At 41.6% G+C, this 22,255-nt stretch overlaps 2 protein-coding genes and 1 long non-coding RNA gene across 10 annotated transcripts in view; 2 read left to right on the top strand and 1 right to left on the bottom strand.

Annotated features, from left to right (window-relative positions):
• sdk2b (sidekick cell adhesion molecule 2b) overlaps window positions 1–12,952 on the top strand; it is a 334,097-nt gene extending 321,145 nt beyond the window's left edge. For 5 of the 7 annotated variants that reach the window (XM_074619353.1, XM_074619350.1, XM_074619349.1 and 2 more), the window contains exons 44-46: window positions 1,226–1,355; window positions 10,243–10,299; window positions 10,808–12,952. In XM_074619353.1, coding sequence (XP_074475454.1) covers window positions 1,226–1,355; window positions 10,243–10,299; window positions 10,808–11,263 — 643 coding nt within the window. In that variant the 3' untranslated portion in view covers window positions 11,264–12,952. The remainder of the gene's footprint in view (window positions 1–1,225; window positions 1,356–10,242; window positions 10,300–10,807) is intronic. The other 2 variants (XM_074619355.1, XM_074619354.1) reach the window with 1 other exon arrangement.
• A 5,295-nt stretch (window positions 12,953–18,247) lies between these two features.
• Window positions 18,248–18,571, bottom strand: LOC141758595 (uncharacterized). Its single transcript, XR_012591904.1, has 2 exons — window positions 18,517–18,571; window positions 18,248–18,472 (listed from the first exon to the last, which is right to left on the bottom strand). It is a non-coding gene; the product is annotated as an uncharacterized LOC141758595 (long non-coding RNA).
• Window positions 18,572–18,911: 340 nt separating this feature from the next.
• The window catches only part of cdc42ep4b (CDC42 effector protein (Rho GTPase binding) 4b), a 29,563-nt gene continuing 26,219 nt past the window's right edge, over window positions 18,912–22,255 (top strand). The window contains exon 1 of one of the 2 annotated variants that reach the window (XM_074619205.1): window positions 18,912–19,105. The gene's annotated coding sequence lies outside the window, so the exon portion shown is untranslated. Of the gene's footprint in view, window positions 19,106–19,380; window positions 19,401–22,255 lie in introns of those variants that run through there. The other variant, XM_074619207.1, reaches the window with a different exon arrangement.

Here is a 22,255-nt window from a genome sequence, read left to right as displayed (position 1 = left end):
ATGACGGTTTCTCAGATGGTTCTGTGTAGCAAACCATCTGGCGGGTCAGTTTAACCGAAATCAGCCTTGTGTTAAAACAATGCAAGGGGCTGCGTTTGTAGGGGCGTGCAGTTTCAGGTACTGGTGAGATGATGAAATACAATCGAAGGAGGGTGAAAAGAGGAGATGTCATGCGTCATCATTGTGTCATATTATTGGGATAGAACATGCACGTAACACACGACCGCAGCTCCAGTTACACTGCGCATGTGTCATACCCCAGAGTTCAAAACTGTGTCCCAGTAAGTCCAGTTTGAGTACCAGATCTGTGAATGTGAAGGCTTCTCACACGACAAAACACTACACAGCGGTTTGTAATACTAAAAGACAGGATTTCACAACTCTGGAAAGTTATTACGACAGAAACTATTTCATCTTACAGTCGCGAAGTAAAAAGTAGGAATAGATAATTAACATCACAAAGTTACCTACCAGGAATGTGTGTTTGGCCACAACAGCTTTGCAGGAAAAGTTGAGCCTGGTTCACCTTTTTTGCGAGGCGATCCTGTCCAAAGTTAGTCTGAACGTGGCCGTAGAAGATCAGACAAATTATTTTAAAGATTACTCGTTTTGCCTTTATTTGATAGTTGACAGTAGAGACCGATCCAAACCACTTAATTGGAGGTAAATCTGAAGGTGAGCGCACCATAAATGTCTGTAATAATCCGATAACTGCACAGGAAAATTGTGTGCACACAACTACACAATGTACGGTAGCTCAAAGCTGAACAAGGAAGTCAGTCTGCAAACTGATTCAGGAACGCCTTAGGCAAATTTCTTCACATTTACCACAAACATCCACATGGACTCCAGGATGAACTGACTAGAATTTGGTGGTCAAAGGTCACTGTGACCTCACAAAACACATTTTTGGCCATAACTCAAGAATTCAGATGGTAATTATGACAATTTCACATAAATGTCTAACAGGATAAAATGATGAAGTGATGACATTTTGGACAGACATGGATGTAAACTGCAACTTGACTGTTTCCCCAGATCTCAGCAATTACTTTGAAAGATAAAATGTTATTAGTACTGATAGGAATTACAGAAAAACCCCTCAAAGATGAGATCCACGTTGTAATAAACTTGAATTATCCTTTCAATTTCAATTTCTTCTTTGGTTGAGGACACCAACCAACTGAATTGTTGTGATAGTGTGTTTGTCTCTGTCTTTGCCCAGGTCTCCTCCTCGGCCCAGTCCAGGCAGTCTTCACTATTCAGACGAGGACGTCAGCACAAAGTACAATGACCTGATCCCCGCAGAGAGCAGCAGCCTGACTGAAAAACCCTCCGAAATCTCCGACTCACAGGTGCAGTAGCTACTCTTGTTTTCTATACTAAACCTTGTCCGGTCTCTGTATGTAAAATGTTCACCGTCTGTCTGCATTAAGTGTGTATTTGTTATACGTTTGTACCCGTCTGTGTGTGCACACTGTCATCTCCTCGAATTCCTTCGGGGAATTCAGCTTTGCATTGTCGGCTGTACAGTGTTCCGTGTCAGTTCATACTGTCTTTTGTCCGTCATTCACCTGAATGCCGTCCGGCCTTGCAGAGGTCATAAGATAGAGTAATGCACAAGGAGAGATGAGAGATTAATGACTCCGCTCGCTGGCGGCAAAGCAGTTTTTAGACCAGGCAGTGACCTGTGGAGAAAGTCACTCAGCAAACATCCACCTGAGATCCAGGCCACTGCACTCAGCCACAGCACTTGTTATGTAATACGGCGAGGGCACATGCACTCCATAAAGTTTAGAGCTGGTTACGTAGTGGAAGGTAGCGCTCCAGCAGCCACGCAGCCCATCCAACTTTCCTACTGAAGTTTCTGTAAGTCAGGTCAGAGTCAGTAAAATACTGTCTTTGCTTTTCACTCCTCTTCTGTGACAGAACCTAGACTCATTAACGCCTTTACACACCGGGGGCGTTGTTGTTTTTGTCATGAATACTTTCACACAGAACGCAAATACTATGCAGTGAAAAGCAGATTTTTTTCCGGAAAAAAAATATTTTTAATGAGCTTTCGTACCGCAAAGAAAGGAATCAACCAATCACGTTGATATACTGTAATATTTCACCGGAAATATTATGCAATTCACGTACTATTGGTTTCATATTAAGGTTTTGGACAGATACAAAAATCTCCCATACTGTTTTAGTGTACTAAATAGCATGTTAGTATGGACGCAACCGGAGGCTCATAGTCCGAACCAAAACGGCAAACTTCATTACTACTTTCAACCTTAACAAAGGTTCTAACCTTTTATAAGAAAAGCCCTAGATATATACATTGTGTAACTGTTTACCAGAGGCAAATTCACTCAGAGCATTTCACTAAAGACCGCCAGATGCTGCTCTGGGTCAATAGGATCCCGGTAGTTGGTCCTCTGCCTGCGCGAATCTAATCAAATTAGGGCTGTCAAAGTTAATGCGATAATAACGCGTTAATGCAAAATAATTTTAACGCCACTAATTTCTTTAAAGCATTAATGCAACTTGCGATTTTTAGATTGTAGCGGGCTCAGTTTTAAAGCTAGAGTGAAGATACTGGCATCATATGGAACTAGAATCCATTAGTACCAACCATGTTATACTAGCTTGTCGCAAAGGAAGTTAAATAACGCTCTAAACTTGCGCTAAATTTTGGCGAGAAAAAATATGGCCATTTTCAAAGAGGCCCCTCGACCTCAGGCCTCAAGATATGTGAATATAAATGGGTTCTATGGGTACCCACGAGTCTCCCCTTTACAGACATGCCTACTTTATGATAATCACATGCAGTTTGGGGCAAGTCATAGTTAACTCAATATTTGCAGGCGAGTATTTCGCATTTCCGTGTCATTTATTCATCACGTCCCCGGTGTGTAAAGGTCTTTAGCATTGTAAGTAGTCAAATATTATAGCTTTGCATCTCTTTTGAATTTGCTCTCAGCAGACACCGTCAGGACTGATAGATGGACACGTATTGCTAGACTGTCTAACTTGTGGCGTTTTACAATGTGCTGAGCCAAACTGCTTTTGCCCAGTAAGCGAGTGCAATCGATAGATTGTGACTTTTCTCTCTCTGTCTCTATCTTTCCATTGATCAGTCTGCGTGCCGCCCACCCTCATGTCTCTGATTTCCTGACTTTTCATTTGGGGATTTTTCCTTTATTCTCTCATGCTCTTTTATCTGAATTGTTTCTTTCCCCTATTTCTTATATGTATATTTCTGTTTTTTGTTTGTGTCGCCTCGCTCCACCGGCTCTCTGTGGTTTTGGGTGAACCATCTTGCAGTCTGGTTTTGATCGTAGTCAGATGAAAGCGTCGGTGGGGGGGAGAAGGAGGTAGTGGTCCTGAATTCCCTCGCTTTCAGGCCTCCTTTTTCTCTTTTATCTACAAAATTCTTTACTCTAGGCATTTCTCAAATCATCTCGGCGCATCTCTCTCTCCGCTCGGTACGTCCCTAGTGTGAATTCCGCAGCCAGAAATCTCTCGCCACCTGGCCTTATCAGGACCTAAGTCCTATTTCCAGATCAAATGAAAATCTCCCTACAATGAATCGTTACGGACAGGACCTTTCGCAGCACGATAACATCCCCTCAAATGAATCATTTCGTCATTTCATCGCCTGTCTGACATATCTACCGTTCGCACTTGTGTATTGTCAAACATGACGTCGGCCCGCCCGCCGCCACGCTGCACATTCAAAGGCTTTGATGGGGCTCCACCACACAGAGCCCTGCCTGTTACCCTCTGCCATAGCCCTGACAGGCCACCGTATCAGCACCCAACGGTGCTTCGGAAAAAATCCAGGAATGCTCTTTGAAGTTTTATTGAGCGGATAACTCTGAGCTATCAGTATGACATTGTGCTGTCTGTCCTCTTTAATCCCCGGGGGCTCCACCAGCAGGTATAAGTTGACTATTGTACTCCTCCTCAAGAGGGGATTTGGAGGAAGCTAACATTGACTTGGCAACAAGGCCACCATTACTGCTCTGCTCCCCTGCAGGTAGCTCCCTATTGACTCTTTGTCCTTTAGAGTATAGGCTTTCTCATTTCGCGAGGTTGTCTCTGTGGCACCGTCCCTGTGTGTCATTTAAGACCGAAACCAGTCGAAGATAGATGATCTCATCTCTGAGTCAGAGATGGATTGTAGATCGTGATCTCTCTCTGTGCCGAGTGGCATTCCGTGGGAGAGAGAGAATGTCTGCTTTCTGTTACATGATTTCTCTCCCTTTCTTCCTATCTGTGTCTATCTATCTGTGACTCTTTCTCCACCCTCACACTCCCCGTCTTTCTCTGGCTACTGTTGCCGTTTTGGCCGGAGCTCAACTGAGAATACTTTCTGTAATGTTTGGATTGTCTCTAGTGACATCTCACCACTTTTGTTTTGACTGGCCCAGTCTGAAGTATGATCTCATGTTACCCAGAATAAAGGAAAATCATGACCGCAAATAAATTACATTTTATTTTTTAATAATTTCAAGGCGTCTGTGCGTAACGGAGGGTAATGGGGAGAGACCGGAGGAATTATGAGATGGAAACTAGCCTCGTATAATCCCGTAGGGAGTTTTTACAAGCCATAGTCCATTTGGCTAGTCCCAATCAGAGTGATATTGATGCTTTTTGGTACAATTTCTATTTAGTCTGGTTCAGTTTCACAGTGCACAAATTAAAGCGTACCAAATTTGCAATTTCCTGAGGAGCGTTTACGAAGGAACAAATTTATTTTTTGTCTCGAGAGCTGCCACTGCTATGCAGAGAATCGCACACTTTGAAATATTGCCGTCCAAGTCAAGTCAATTTTATTTGTATAGCCCAAAATAACAAATTTCCCTCAGGGGGCTTTACAATCTGTACAGGATACGACACCCTCTGTCCTCTACAGTACAATCATCTCATTGGATAAGGAAAAACTTAACCAAGAAATCGAATTCCAGTGAGTGTCAGACGTTTATGCAGCACTTTAACGCTCCCAGATGACTGGTGCTAACGCACAGTCCAAACGTCGGGGGGCGCACGGACATGCCCATGATCGGCGTATTGTGGGATCGCTGTCACACACTTTTTAATGTAGTTAATGAACTGACAAAGTACACAGAGTTGGATACAAGAACAGTACTTCTAACAGCTTTTGACTAACTAATTAGGGGAAACAAACGTGCTTATACACGTGGCCTCAAATACAGATCACTTCATATCTTCACAATCAGCAGATGGGTTTATTAGTAGCTTTTGAAATCATGCTAAAATAACATATCTGCCATCATAAAATCCTGCGGTTGGTTCGTTTGTTTTCACACCACAAATGAACCTCACCGGAGTCTGCTTGGAAGCGGACCAAGACACACTTTTTAGGCACTTTCAGTTTGGTTGTTTGGTCCGCACCAGAGTTCGATTGACAGCTTTCACACCAGCGCCAACGAACCGAACAAACCGGGGAAACGGACTTGAGTTTGTTGTAACCAAAGAACACAGGTTAGGTGTGAAAGCACCCTAAATGTTGGCTTGTGAAAGCGCCCTTAAAATACAGTGACAAATTTAAATGAGTTGGGAAACGCAACAAAAGCACATGCTTCCATTACTCTCATTAAAGTCTGGCACGGCACTAATGCCCAAAGAAAAATCCCAAATCCCTTGATCATAGTTGTTCTGATTGAAGCAACATACTTTATAGCAGTGAGAGGGGATTGGAGCTGCTAAGGAGGCCTATATGACTATTATAAAGTACAACATTACTTTGATGCAGCAGGCATTTCAGTTTTCCAAAAAACACATTTTCAATTCCTGTTTTCCCTCTAATCTTTTTCTTCTTTTTTTTTACACAGAAATCGCTGAAAGCACACAAAAATGTATGTCCTCTGAATGTCTCCGGACTTTTTTTAATCCCCCTCGAGCCCCACATATACTGTCTTTGTCTCTGGGGACCCCCGCTGTGTTCACTTCATCAATGAGAGTGACATAGACAGACCCCCCTCCTTTCCTCATTGCAATAATCCATAACTAGAGGACAAAGGACTGACCCACTCTGTGGTATTGGGGTATGCATGCATCCATTTTAATGGGGGGGATGGGGACCAAGCTTGCCAGGAGATTATTGTCTCAGTCCCATGCCTTTATAGAAACCAGTAAGTAAAATTCAAGGTTATTTATAAAGAATTTAAGGTGCTTTGCGGAACAACTTGAAGCATAAATACACATAAAAACAAGAATAGGTTAAACACTGATATGACAGCATATGCTGTTTTCAGTTGAACTTTCTAGACTGAGGGCAAAGGTCAAAGTTCAGGAGATAGATTGTCTGAACACCTGCTCTATTTGCAGATAATGAGCAGTTTATCTACACCAGATAGTAATTTATATTTAATGCACATCCATTGTTGTGTTTTTTTCCCCTCTCCCTCCTACGATGTTAGCGATTGTAAACAGGAACACGGGGCAACTTTATTACGCTGATGATAAAATAAATTACTGTCAAGAGGTTTCACCAGTTAATTGGATAGATGTCTGATTTCTCTGCCTAATTTAACATCATAACGATGTAAAAATGTTCAATAATTGTCAGTGGCAGGCTGCTATGTGTCTGTCTTACACATATCGTTGCATAAGTTAGATGGCGGTTCCCTCGAGGCTGAGGTGCAATGCTGCATTTCATGCCTCCAGTCTGTTTCTTTCACAGCACTCAGCGCTGGTAATTAGCTCGTAATGAGTTGAAGTAAGGAGCTGTTTCACGGGCCGTGCTGCCCCAGAGGCACATTGTCAAGCACCTCCACTGTAGGGTTCCTCAATTGGATCCTTGAGTTATTTCTGTTAAAGGCTGGTGATGAACCAGAAATGAAAAAAAAAAAAAAGGGGGGACAGATTGCAGTGGTTTATACGTGTACGGAGAACATTTCAAGAGTTGTTGCGCATACTCCACAGTAGGGCTGCACAATGAATCATATATTAATCACAATTTTGGCTTCCCACAACTAAATGAACATGATCGACCGAGATATTGACGTTTAAAATAATTTATGTGCTCCACTTATAAAATACTCCGCTGCATAAATCAAGCGCTTCCTAAACTAACAGCCAGCCACCTTCACTTTTGAGGAGCTGTCATGCAGCTGCACGCGCACTTTTCCACTTTCCTGAATGTATTTGTAGAATATAATAGTAAGTAGTATATTACTCCTTTTGCAAAACTAAAATGCACTGAATTCAGATGAAGAAAAACGTTATTTGAAGTCATATTTTGAGACCAAGATTTGTTAATTAGTAGGAGCACAATGTGAAAGTGAAAGCAGTGCTCTGTTGATTTAGATTTTGTTTTTGTTTTTTTTGCTTCAAGGGGATGCACTGTGCATAAGGACCAGTCTTATTTTTATACAAATATTTGTACATTAGCAGGAATGTAGCACAGCATGGAAGAAAAACTGTTTATTTAATTGTGAAAGTGCAATAACAATATTCCGTTCCTAAAATCCTGATAAATAATCGGGATCTCAATATTGATCAAAATAATCGTGATTATCATTTTGGCCATAATCGTGCAGCCCTACTCCACAGCCGGGCAGAAGTACGATGACGCATATCACTGTCAACACTTGGTTTGCACTCCTCCCCTCTACCATACACACACATGTGGAGTGGCGTTTCATCTCTCAGTGCGGTGTTAATTCTTTCAGAGTGAGGTAATACCGCTTGAAGTGGCTCGGTATGTCTTGTTGGTCCGCTGTGAATGGATCTTACTGTCGTGTTGTTGTGTTGCTAAACACACTGGCATGACTGGAATGCTTTTCACCACTGGTTTGGCCTCAAGTGTTTACAACTGGGTAACAATATCACAAAACGGACAACAAACACAGAGAGGCCGTGGTGCATCTCGCACCCTTTGCTCTCCTTATTGAGAGGCCACACAATGTCTGCTTTTGATTAGTTTGTGGAAATATAAGAGTAGGGGGGGGTGGATGGGATCACTTTGCTTTGTTTAGAACCAAAGAAGATCAAAAAAGCGGGATATTAAACACAAGCATTGTGTGTTTGGACATTTATAAACTCTACTGACAATTAAAAAAGTCTGTATGTAGGGGGTTTATATAGGAGACATGAAGCATGTTGAGGCTGAGGGAAATCGGAGCCCACTGCCATATGTGTCACATATGTGCTGCACGAGAGGGCCGCTCTGGAGGGTATCCTTCATCGAGTGCGTGCCAACAGACGCGTTTCTCATATGATAATATGAGGAGTGAGCGAGAGCAAAAAAAAAACCTTGAGACAGTCACAATTATCGGCAGCATCTCTGCGGTGTACTGTTCTCAAAAGAATGAGCCTCTTTGGGAAATGATCCAGTGACAATGTTGGCAGTGTCGACGGTGTATTGGTGATTAATCACAGACTAGCTAGCCAATTGGCAGCTCGCTTTCAAGGCAATTAGTTGACCATGAGCAATCCCCACCGAGTACTCAATGATCACATTGCTTTTTGTCTGACACGTGGAATGTTACTTGACACGAATACGATAGCGTTTCTGGCCCCGGCCTGCAGCAAGGTGGAGGAGGTTTCAGTGACGAGAATATGCTCAGGATTATTGTCACTTGTTTACAGATGGGTTAAAGGGAATTCAAACTGACTTAAAGAATGAGGAAAAGAAATTCTACTTCCTTCCCAATAGAGCTCAACAGTGACTGCCCACTTTTTGAACGGCTCCGGTTCCAGAAGTGAAGTTCCCATTCATTCACTCCATTGACTTTTCAGAAAATCCTTATACAAAGAGTAACAACCATTGACTGTGTATAAGAAGTGGATGTAGTCACTGTGACGTCACCCACTGGTTTGTGGACTGCCGTTTTGAAGCCCGAGTTCAGCATTTGGCCGTCACCATCTTGTTTTTTTGCAACCAGAAATGACACGAGAGGGCGGAGCTAAGTCCAACCGAATGCTGAATAAGACATCTTTAGGCGACCAAAATGGTTACAATTAACTTTCATGAACTGAAAACTCACTGTGAAAGGGTTAAAGTTGTAAGACGAAAACACGGACAACTCCCAGACCGGACAACGCCGTGGTAGCGACCTGTTAATCACAAGGTAGCCCCGCCCTAAAGCATCCCCTGCTTTATGGTCTATATGACTCTAAATGGGACCATAATTTACTAAATGAACATCATGCTGTATTGAAGAAGACTTGAAACTAGCGATTGAGACCATAAACTCATGTTTACAATGTTTACTGAGGTAATAAATCAAGTGAGAAGTAGGCTCATTTTCTCATAGACTTCTATACAATCAGACTTCTTTATGCAACGAGAGGAGTCGCCCCCTGCTGGCTGTTAGAGAGAATGCAAGTTTAAGGCACTTCAGCATTGGCTTCACTTTTCAGACCATGGAGTTGCCCACTGGGTCTGCTCCCGGATTTCAAACCGGCCAACATGGCGGCTCGTTTGGAAACTTTGTCTTATATCGTTCTGGGAGTTGTCCGTGTTTTCGTCTTCCAACTTTAACCCTTTCACAGTGTGTTTTCAGTTCATGAAAGTTAATTGTAACATTTTTGTCACCTAAAAATGTCTTATTCAGCGTTTGGTTGTACTTAGCTCCACCCTCTCGTGTCACTTCTGTTTGCAAAAGACCAAGATGACGACGGCCAAAATGCCGAACAGTCCACAAACCAATGAGTGATGCCACGGTGACTACGTCCACTTCTTATATACAGTCTATGAGCAGACCACAGAGCAGCACATACCCAGGTGCAGTACACATTCCCATGGTAACAGCGAGCTCCACCAATCAGAGACATCGCTGCTACACTTGTGGGTAGTGTCGTACTTCTACATGACATTGCGAAGAAAACATATTTTTCTTAAACAAGGTTGATTTCATACGGACTTGTAACTTCTACTGGAGCAAATACCATCGTTTCACAATCTCATAGCTCGTGGTAAGTCTATTGGTTACGACATTATGATTAATAATCAATATGTTCGATTCAGAATGGGATTTTCACTTCCGGAAACTCACTGTTGAACTCTATTAAACATATTGTTTATGTTTTAAGAATGCACAACCTATGTTGCTTTTTTATTTTTAGCTTTTCACACCATTCACCCAGAATGGCACATAAAACCTATATATACACTATCTGTATAACATATCTATGATATTATCATCATCATGACTGGGCCATTTGAATCATTCTGTTATGGTGATGTACTGTAAAACCCATTGTTTTGTTCACCCATAGGAGGCGCTGGTGTTTTCATATGGGACAGGTGGCCTACATACACTTCCACTGCATTTGGTGAGGTTCCTGTGGCTGCCTGCTTTGAATGTCTGTAGCCTGATAGGTGACTGGTTCCTACTGCTAGTCCCCCATCCAATCCTCTCCCCCCCCAGACTCCCATTACAGGTTTAACGTGGCCCACTGTGCCGCACAACACCAAACCCCCGTCATGCTGGCGGTGGTGTGGATACAAAGATCTTTAGATCCTGAACAATACTGATTAAGTCCTGAGGATAAATTGCCATCATGTGTTTGATGGTCCGTTTCCAATGCACGCTTCAGTAACAAGTCATCCTTCCATGCTTTGACCATTTTTGGTGTCCATGTGTTCTTGTGCTGTGTTGTAAGTGTAAGTGTGTGTGCATGTGTGTGCTGACCGGGGTGATTGTGAATTGATGCTCAGAATAACATCATGTTCATTTACATTTTATAGCTTCAGCATCTCTAACTGCTCCACATGGAAACACTGCAGAGTCACCTCATGCTAACCCCACGTATCAATGTGTTTGTTTTCTTTCCCTCACAGGGTAGCGACAGCGAGTACGAGGTGGACCCGAACCGGCAGAAGACCCACTCCTTCGTCAACCACTACATCAGCGACCCCACTTACTACAACTCCTGGCGGCGCCAGCAGAAAGGCATATCCCGGGCACAGGCCTACAGTTACACCGAGTCCGAGTCGGGCGACCCGGATCACTGCGCCCCGCCACCGCTGCCTCCTCTACCTCCACTGCCGCCCCAGCTCAGTTCACCTAGCCCCCAGCCTCAGCAAGCCCAGCCTCAGGGCCCTCCTCAGGGCCCGCCTCAGTGCCCGCCCCAGGGGCAAGGCAGCCTGTTCAGGCCCAAAGGTAGCCGGACTCCCACCCCCTCCCAGCAGAGCAGCTCCAACCCCCCCAGCCAGCACAGCACCCTCTACAGGCCTCCCAGCAGCCTAGCCCCTGGCTCGCGGGCCCCGATCGCTGGCTTCTCCTCCTTTGTGTGAAAAATGCTGAAAAAGGACATCAAAAGTTCTGGAAATATCTACCCACGTTGTGTTGAAGAACACAACCCAATCAAGTCATTTACGCCTTTCTGTTCATTACTTTTCTTTTTTTCCGTGTTACTTTCCTTCAGTCAGCCGGGATACATGCGGAACGACACTATGAGACTTTTCGGAGCACTTTTTTTATCGTTTGTGTGGAAGTGTGCCAGTGTAGATTTCTCTCACCAGTTGATAAAATACTCTCTGCAACACTTTTATTTTGCTATTTTGAACTATTTGCATGCATGCCTTTATTTCCTCCTCTGTTTTTGTTACTTTTCATTCAAATGGTAATCTCTTTGATTCTGTACAAAGTCACAAGAATCTTTGAAAACACACACACATATAAATATATATATATATATATACATATATATAGTAGATGTACCTAATAAGACAAAATCAAGTCAACGCAGAGTCTGCGTTGATGGAGAAATAACAATATGATGGAGCCATATTGTGGAAGTGAACGGACTGGATGTAAAAACTACAAAAAAAAAGAAGAAGGAGAAGTGATAAAAGACAAACGTGGATGTGGATTTCATGCCAAATTGAACAAATTGTAACGTGTTGGCCGGGAGAGTTTTTTTGGCGAAACAATCATGGGTTTCCATGGAAACAGCTCTCTGGCCTACAGCACACAAATGCATAGAAAAAAATGGGACAAACTGGCCGCGGCGGGTCAAATGTCAACGCCTGAAGGATCCTGCAGATATATGAAATGAGTGTATATCTGTTAAAGTGTTCAAGTCTTTTTCGTGAGTGTGTTTCAGTGGATCGGAGATGCCTTGGTAGAGAAACACTTATTTATGATATCTGGCACCTGCTGACGGCGCCCTTGACTGCGGCATCGTAACGGCTGGCCTCGCGCTACGAGAGCCTTCTTTTAATCCTGACAGATGTGGGCTGTGAATTCATTTGCATTCACGACCCATGTTTTTTTTTTTCAACCCTTTGCTGGCTCACGTATACACACATCATTCTGCATACTGAAATGCGTTGAACCGAAGAACTGTCTGAAGTAGACTGGGACGGTCACATGTGGGCACAGCTGCTAAAATGTTAACAGTGAGATTTTGATAAGAAACCTTTTTTTCCCCTGTTTCCTTCCCTGCTGGTATAACTCTTCTCTGTCACTGCTCACAATCACGGGGCAGCGCTGAGCCTGCGCCAAGAGATGATGTCATTGAATTGCCTCACCTCTTTTCCCTTTTGTGTAATCAAACCACTCTGTACTATTCAGGTGTGACTGTATTGTCCCAAATGCTAATGCGTGTGTGCGTGCATGTGTATGTGTGTGCGTGTGTGATTACACTACTTGTGCGTAAGCTTTACAGATCATTCACTGTGTGTCTGGTTATAAAGAGATTGTCCTGCAGCATCTGTAAAACCTGCCTGGAGTGACGCCACAGAGGTGCTGGCAGCGTCCAGCCGCCTGCCGGGCGCACTCATAACGCTATAGTGAAGACTCAGTGGTGTGTTCCTAGTTTTCATAGTTCAAAAAAACGAAGAAAAAAAAAGTCACCTACTTTTTTTTTTCTTTTTTCTCTGTGGGGTGATTTCATTGTACGCAACAAAAGCTTATCATGCAGAATCTGAATGAATATATGATCACAGTACATTTCTGAAATAAATTATTTTTGAATGTTAGCAGTTCTGGTTATCAATTGAAAACTGTGCAGAGCAGAAACATGAAAATACTGATGCTGAAATTTTAATCATATGACCAATGTTATTAGGGCTGACCACTCTTATTGGCCTTTCAGACAGAACACCACTGCGCTCTGACACCCATTATTTACAATGGCTTGCATGGCACAACAACGGCTTTTTGCTGCGCCGAGCAAAGCACGAGCGCAAAGCTCGCAGAACCTTGTTGAACTTTGCACTGTGATGTTTGGTGAACCCAGCAGTGAGCGCAGCGCAAACCACGTTCTGTCTGAAAGGATGATTTCTTTAGTCGATCAGTCATTTTTAATGCTTTTTTCATGCTGAATAGCTTATTTCCTTATGAGCACATCTCTGGTAAACACAAGATCTAAAGTGGAGCTTTTGTGCGATTCTTTGTGGAGAAACTCAGTTTCACAGATCTGGCGATTAAATGTACTAAATGCGGGATTGGGAGCATTTCTATTGCCTCTGCAAGGCTCTCAACATGGCGACGGCTGAGCCGGAGGTTCACAGCTAATGGTGCTAACAACACTAACAGTGAAAACAACGGCAACAGTGCTGACAGAGCTAACAGTGTTAACCTGAGGGGAAACCGGATGGTGGGTGCTACGCTTCCAAAACGGCGTCGCCAGTCGGGACGGCGTTATTGGCTATAACCGCCGTATGAGCGCAGTGCAGAGCAGCAGCCGTGAGCTAACCAGTAGGGCACGCTCACATGCGCTAAAATAAAAATTAACTTCACTGAATAACGACTCATGGGACTGATGATACTAACGACTCACGTGACTAACAACTCACGAGACTGACGATACTAATGACTCATGTAACTAACAACTCACGAGACTGGCGATACTAACGACTCACGTGACTAACAACTCACGGGACTGACGATACTAATGACTCACGTCACTAACAACTCACGGGACTGACGATACTAATGACTCACGTCACTAACAACTCACGAGACTGACGATACTAACGACTCACGTGACTAACGACTCATGGGTCTGATGATACTAACGACTCACGCGACTGAAGACACTACACACTGTCCCTTTAAATACCCAGGGTACATCATGTCACCACCAGCACCATACCTTTAATGACGTGTCATGAAAACATTAAAGGAAAACATGCAGAAATGTGATGTAAAAAATGCCAGCAACGCTCTGTGTATAAATGCTTTCTGTGAGCACATAGGTGGGATCCGTCTGTGGCTAATTAGTTGATGAAATTCCTCCTAACCTCAGTGTTACTCAGGGCAGCAATAAATTGGATCAGTGTAGATGCTGTGAAATCCTGTTATCTGGTTACAAATGTCCCCTCCGGACTTTTTCATCTTCATCTGTGCTCCCTGATAACCACAATTCATTAGCTCATCATTTGTTTCATGGTCGACTAAACTGGCTCAGTTGGCCCTTTAAAACCTGCGGCTCAGACTGCACATAAAGTCAAACTTATATGTATTTAAAAGGAACAAATGTTGGAGTTTGAGAAAGTACCAGAACCAATAGACATGTATGACAGAAGCACATGTTCGGTGTCAGATGGTGTTAGATGCTAATTGGATCACATTCAACTTGATCCAGGGCTAACCTACTAAACACATAGGCATGAGAAGAGAGGAGATTAGATGGGATAGGACAGAACGGGGAATTGGAACGAGCGCGTCCAGAGCGCTAATCCCTTTTTTGAAAACACATGGGAAATTTCTCTCCGACAGAAGAATCACAGACAGGAGGCATTTCACTTGCTGAAAAATTCATTTCCCTCTGTCTGTCTTTTTCTTTCTCTCTCCCCCCCCCCCCCCCCCCTCAGGAAATGAATGACAGACAAGAGCGAGCTGGTGGTCCCCGTTTAAAAAGGGAGCCCAAGGTACTAAATAGCCCTGATGAGCTTTGAGAACCCACCGTTGGAATAATAAAGGATTGAGACAGAAGGTGTAGTTCAAAGGAGTTTGAAACCCTGAATTTAATTGCCTCATTTGTGAGCTTCACTGAGGGTGGTTTGGGGATTTGAAGAGGATATACTGCCTGTTGGAGAAAGGATACTAATTTGAGAAAGGGGATGTTCCCTGAGTGCCGTTCATGAATGCCTTTCTAATGTACTGTTTGGTGGATGCTTAAATTGGTTTCTGACTTAATGCGCATTATGGGAGCACAGAAATGACCGTAGACATTTTGGTAAGTCCCTTCGCCGCAGCTAATGTCGTTCTCACTCTTCTGTCTTGCAGTTTGGATGGACACTAGTTTCCACAGTGTGTGGTTCAAGCAAGATCTACTTAGCTGGGCATAGACTGTACGATTTTAGCCCGTATCTGGCCCAAATCTTTTGCCAAATTTCAGCTTTGTTGGGCGTTGTTTACCGTGCAGTGTACAGGGGGGACCGAAAACGTATTAATAGTGATGGCGGAAATGAAGCTTCATGGAGCTCTCCAGCAAATTGGTTCGCAAAAGGGTTCATCTCACGAGGCTTCATCTGGGCTTCATGTGCACACGAAACCACCTATTGGTCATAGAGTGTAAAACAGGCAGATATATTCCAGATATGTGGCAGTGGTTTAACCGGGCAGAGAGCAGTGAATGTGCTTGTGTAACTAGAGGAAAATGATAGATGGGAGACATTTTTTTTTTTTTATTCAGGAATATTAAGTTTTGGGCGTCTTCAATGACGTCATTGGTCTAAAGCAATACTAGTCTTGATACGCGTTTCACAGAAAACTTTCTTGATTACTCGACACACGCTCCGAAGCCGTGATTAACTCCAGCCTGTGGACCATTCTGGCTGTTGACAGTTGTCAATAAAGATTGGTTTTAAAGCTCTGAGGCAGGTTAAGTTTGTTTGCTAGCAGAGGTCTGTACGGGTCACGATGCTAACAATCATCCGTGCCATCCTGTCTGCTGAAACTCTAAAAAAAAAAGGTGCCGGCGTAGATGAACTCACAGGTGGATAGGAAGACGTGGACAGTATGGCTTGTCCATTTTGCAGAGAGAATTGGAGGTAAGCTAGCTACGTTTTACTATATCTATTGTACATTATTATCTTGATAGCTACGCTCTGATTACTGTAAGAAAAGCAGAAAAAAGGCGCTGACGTTGGAGAATCGTGATTCTGCTTCAACTGTGCGAGAGCCTCATTCATCGGACTGTCCGACGGCCGGTTGGGAGGAGTTAATCGGTCCTCGGTCCCCCCTGCACACCTCACGTCAAACGACGCACAACAAAGCTGAAATTTGTTCCGACTCAAATTGAGTCGTGCCGCTCAAAATTCGTGCCAGAAACGGACTAAAATCATACAGTGAATGCCCCACTTTAGCATTGTGACCCGAACAGACCTCTTCTAGCAAACAAACTTTACCCGCCTTGGAGCTTGCAAACAAATCTTTATTGAAGACTGTCAACAGCCACAAAAGCCTCCAGCAGCCGACGGGCCGTTTCTTTTTTTTCTATTTTACATGTAAAGTGTGAGCACATAAATCGTGAGCTTTGGCTTTTCATCGCAAACGATCTACTCCTACAGTAGGAGTAGGAGTTACACAACAACATTTCTAAAAATCGTACAGTGTATGCTCAACTTCTGAGGGCGACTGAAAGCTGTGACATAAATGGCTGAAATTGTTTGATGAAGTCATTCATGAAGTCGCAATTATTTTTATCGCCGTTGGGTTTGTCCAGTTGACAGTTTTCCACTATAAGAGAGTCCCTCATGTCCCAATTGCTGACTGTAGCCTTCCCAGGCTGTGTTCATTATATAACACAAAGCCACACAAGGAAGCAATAATTGAATAAGGGGCCCGCTTCAGGGGTAATGTGCCATCAAAGTTTTGTGTCCTGCGTACCCTCGCTGAAGCCCCAAACAGAGCTTCCCATAAAACTCTGCACCACTAATTGGTCCATCGTGTACTAATATAAGACCTGATGATAGTTACAGGTGGGCGTAACGAGAGCTAAAGTTCACACCTGAGGACCAGATGACGATCATAAACCACACAGCTCATTTCTACATGACCTGAATGTGTTAATGCATCAAAGGTTGTAAATGTGTTTTGTGTGTGTGTGTGAAATTAAAGTCCCTTTTTTTTTTAATGTAATCTGGAAATTGTCAAAGATAATTGGAGTAAAGTGCACCAAGTCAACCCTAATTACATCATGGCTATTATGAGTCAGTACTAATATAAATCAATGTGTTTGGACCTGTAATTATAGTAATGGGCTACCTTGCAGTACATTTGCCTTAATGCTACAAATCATATGTGGGAAGAACATTAATTTCTGCTGAATTTTATCGACTCTGCTCATCCTACAGTATGACATTTCTAATATTTAGTGAGTTTTGAATAAATAGGCTGTATGCATTATTACTAATTATGTGTTGCTGCACGCATGACAAAGTGCAGTTGTTATACCATAATTTTGTATAATTATCTTACAATTTGTCGCCCACATTTAGTTTTAATGTGCCTATTATCACATCTACTTTATCTAAGGAAGAAACCCAATGCCTATCCAACACAAAGGCATACAAGTTCACTATTGAAGGTCCCTTTAATTATTAAAATAATGATTACAAAAGTTTAGAAAGTACGTCTACTGGAGTTAAGAGAATAGTTCAACCTTTTAGGAAATACACTTCTATAACCGTCACAAGTCTGTGTAACAGAACATGTGTTAATTTGATCATACATGTAGTTATAGAGATATTATGGTTAGTTAGGTCTTTCTAGCAAACAGCTACCGTGGAACTTACGTAGCAGCTAGGTGCGGCCGTCCTCGGCTCATGATTGGCTCGGGCAGGTGAGTGGGCGGGACCTCGATTCCGCGGCACTAGCTCCCCGATCACTACCAAAGAACGTATATTCCCAAGAAGTGAAAGTCAATTGATCGTTCTATTGCAACATCAGTGCCCAGCAGCAAAGCTACTGTACGCTTCCGCCATTTTGGACTGAAATAGACTACCGGACGCCAGTAAAACGTCCGCCTAAGAAGTGCCGTACAAAAGCAAAACAAAATAATTTATTTTTTATTCTATTGTGATATTCTACCGAAATGGCCTGTGTTGAACAATAAAATATTATGAATATAATGAGCGTTTTCAGTCCAAAATGGCGTCAGCAGCACTTTTTTTTCTCGTAAAGTTATGACTTTATTCTCGTAATATTACGACTTATTTTCTCGTAAAGTTATGACTTTATTCTCGTAATATTACGACTTATTTTCTCGTAAAGTTATGACTTTATTCTCGTAATATTACGACTTTTTTCTCGTAATATTACAACTTTTTTTCTCGTAAAGTTATGACTTTATTCTTGTAATATTACGACTTTTTTTCTCGTAAAGTTATGACTTTATTCCCGTAATATTACGACTTTTTTTCTCGTAAAGTTATGACTTTATTCTTGTAATATTACGACTTTTTTTCTCGTAAAGTTATGACTTTATTCTCGTAATATTACGACTTTTTTTCTCGTAAAGTTATGACTTTATTCTTGTAATATTACGACTTTTTTTTCTCCTTAAGTTATGTCTTTATTCTTGTAATATTACGACTTTTTCTCGTGAAGTTATGACTTTATTCTCGTAATATTACGACTTTTTTTCTGTTATGACTTTATTCTTGTAATATTACGACTTTTTTTCTCATAAACTTATGACCTTATCCTTGCAATATTACGACTTAATTTTATTTTTGCGGCTCCAGACAGATTCTTTTTTTTTCTTTTTTCCCTAAAATGGCTCTTTTGATCGTTTGCTGACCCCTGTTTTAGTGGAACCATTTGAGGATCTAATTTCATCATTATTAGTCTATTTTAAAGGCTTTGGGATCCCCACCAAGTTGAAGTTGTGCCTTTGTTATTTATATTGTGGTTAATGGAGCTCTGTCCCTTTAAAGCTGAGCAGGAGGTGGTGCTCTGAGAGGAGGAGGAGGAGGAGGAGGAGGAGGAGGAGGACGCTTTGTGCGCCACACACATGCAAACTAAACGGACATTGGAGCACCAACAAGGGAACTGTCCTGCTGTACTCTCCTGCTTCTCCTGGTCGAGGAAACTGACTTTATAGTGACACTTTATAGGCTTTACTGAGTGGAATATAAACCCAGAAACTTCACCACTGCTCGGACCGTCAAAAAAAAAAGGTATTTTATTCTTGTCATTGTTTTTAGAGTTAATAGAGCTGCTGTTTTACTCTTATTTATGTTTATTCTGCTTGTGACGACTGTTAGTAATAATTCGGCTATAGTTAGAGTGTATATCATAGTGTTTTAACTACTCTAAAGTTGAAGTAAAAGAAGCCCAACGACGTGATAATCTGCATCTCATTTGAATGTGAAAGCTGCTGGTGGTCAATCAGCGTAGTGCAGACTCATCTAGTCCCATCTGGAGACATAACAATGAGTCCTCTGGTGTCCTCTGTCCTCTGTCAGCAGCCTGGTGAGGACTAGATGAAAGACACCACTTCAGTTTAAAGAGGATGTTTTCTTTTGGGTTAAATTATGCTTTACAATGTTTCCTTTTCCTACATCTTTTTAATCTGTCACTGGAGAAACTTTGGTCTACTTTTAGAAAGTTTTTAGTTGCATTTATGGCCATGAATTTGTGCAGAGCTCCTTTCTTTTTTATGTCATTGGATCTCCAAATATATAAGTGTTTTTAGCCTGTTGTTTTGGTCTCAGTCTACTAAGATTTATTTAGTTGATTTTATGCTTTTTTCATGCTGAATGAAACTTATGAGCTCATCTCTTGCAAACACAAGATTGAAAGTATCCACAAAGAATTGATTAGATTACTGGCCTGATCACACTTTGGCACAGAGGCACTTATTTTGCAAGAAGTCCTGCTTTGTATTTTTCTTATGAAATTATATTATTATCTGTTTTTGGTCTACTTTTAGAAAGTTTTTAAGTTGCATTCAGTGTAGTTCAGGCCATGAATTTGTGCAGAGCTCCTTTCTTTTTTATTGTCATTGGATCTCCAAATATATAAGTGCTTTCAGATTGCCCTCGACTTATTTCTAAAGAATTTATGAGCTCATCTCTTGGAAACATAAGATTGAAAGTATTATCTAAGAATTGGTTGAGGACAGGCCTAGTTTTTGGTTTAATGGCCTGATCACATTTTGGCACAGAGGACATCCTGCTTTGTATTTTACTTATGAAATTATATAATTATCTATTTTAGAAGTAAGGCCCAACAGCACAATAAGCTGATGAAAGGAGTCATTATTTTTGTTATACAATAATGAAAGAAAACTATTGTACACTTGGGATCCCCCATGAGGAGTCCCCTAAGGGTCCACAGACCTCTGGACACACAAATTACAATACAGTCACTAATAACTTACTTTAAGGGCAGCAACTAACTATTATTATATACATATAGTATGTGAAAAATGTCCATCAGTGTTTCCCAAAGCCCAAGATGACGTCCTCAAATGTCTTGTTTTCCCTTGGGTCAAATTGTGCTTTACAATTTAGTACTTGTTTCCTTTTCCTCCATCGTTTTAATCTGTCACTGGAGAAACTTTGGTCTACTTTTAGAAAGTTTTTAGTTGCATTCAGTCTGGTTCAGGCCATGCATTTGTGCAGAGCTCCTTTCTTTTCTATGTCATTGGATCTCCAAATATATAAGTGTTTTTAGGGCTGCCTCTTAGTTGATTTGGTCTTAAACTACTAAGATTTCTTTAGTCGATTAGTCAATTTTCATGCTTTTTTCATGCTGAATGACTTATTTCCAAGAAACTTATGAGCTCATCTCTTGCAAACAGAAGATTGAAAGTATTAACTAAGAATTGGTCGAGGACAGGCCTAGTTTTATTATTCATTTTGCAAGAAATCCTGCTTTGTTTTTTGCTTATGAAATTATATAATTATGTATTTTAGAAAAAAGGCTCCAACGGCACAATAAGCTGATGAAAGGAGTCATTCATTTTGTTATACAATAATGAAAGAGAACTATTCTATACTTGAGTCCCCCAAGGGTCCACAGACCTCTGGACACACAAATAACTTAGTTTAAGGGCAGCAACTAATGATTATTTTCAAGTTATTTGGTCTATAAAATGTCTGAAAATAGTGAAATGTCCAAGATGACGTCCTCACATGTCTTGTTTTCTCTTGGGTCAAATTATGCTTTACAATTTATTCTTTGTTTCCTCTTTGGCTCTGGGAGTCCACATCTTTTTAATCTGTCACTGGAGAAACGTTGGTCTACTTTTAGAAAGTGTTTAGTTGCATCAGTCTGGTTCACAGTCATGAAGTTGTGCAGAGCTCCTTTTAGATTACTGGCTTGATTACATTTTGGTGCAGAGGCACTCATTTTGCAAGATATCCTGCTTTGTTTTTTGCTTATGAAATTATATAATTATGTATTTTAGAAAAAAGGCTCCAACGGCACAATAAGCTGATGAAAGGAGTCATTCATTTTGTTATACAATAATGAAAGAGAACTATTCTATACTTGAGTCCCCCAAGGGTCCACAGACCTCTGGACACACAAATAACTTAGTTTAAGGGCAGCAACTAATGATTATTTTCAAGTTATTTGGTCTATAAAATGTCTGAAAATAGTGAAATGTCCAAGATGACGTCCTCACATGTCTTGTTTTCTCTTGGGTCAAATTATGCTTTACAATTTATTCTTTGTTTCCTCTTTGGCTCTGGGAGTCCACATCTTTTTAATCTGTCACTGGAGAAACGTTGGTCTACTTTTAGAAAGTGTTTAGTTGCATCAGTCTGGTTCACAGTCATGAAGTTGTGCAGAGCTCCTTTTAGATTACTGGCTTGATTACATTTTGGTGCAGAGGCACTCATTTTGCAAGATATCCTGCTTTTGTGTGAACGCTCATAAAATTACATAATTATCTATTTTAGAGGTAAGGCCAAAACCACACTAAGTTTCCCACATTTGGGATCCCCATTTGGAGTCCCCAAGGGACCACAGACCTTTGGACACACAAATTAATACAAATACAATCACTAATAACTTAGTTTAAGGGCTGCAACTAACGATTATTTTCAAGTTGTTTGGTCTATAAAATGTCTGAAAATGGTGAAAAATGTCCGTCAGTGTTTCTGAAAGCCCAAGATGACGTCGTCAATGTTTTTGTTCTTACTCAAACAAATTAATCGATTATGAAAATAGTGTGCGATTAATTTAGAATCAGAAATACTTTATTGATCCCCGGGGGGGCGTTACAGTTGCTCTTGTATAAACATAAGAAAATAGAAATAAAGGAGTATGTGACATGTAAATTATGTACATACTGGTACAAAGTGTACATAATTCTA

The sequence above is a fragment of the Sebastes fasciatus genome, chromosome 20 (assembly GCF_043250625.1).
Source record: "Sebastes fasciatus isolate fSebFas1 chromosome 20, fSebFas1.pri, whole genome shotgun sequence".
Lineage (NCBI taxonomy): Eukaryota > Metazoa > Chordata > Actinopteri > Perciformes > Sebastidae > Sebastes > Sebastes fasciatus.
This window is presented reverse-complemented; position numbering and strand designations above follow the sequence as displayed.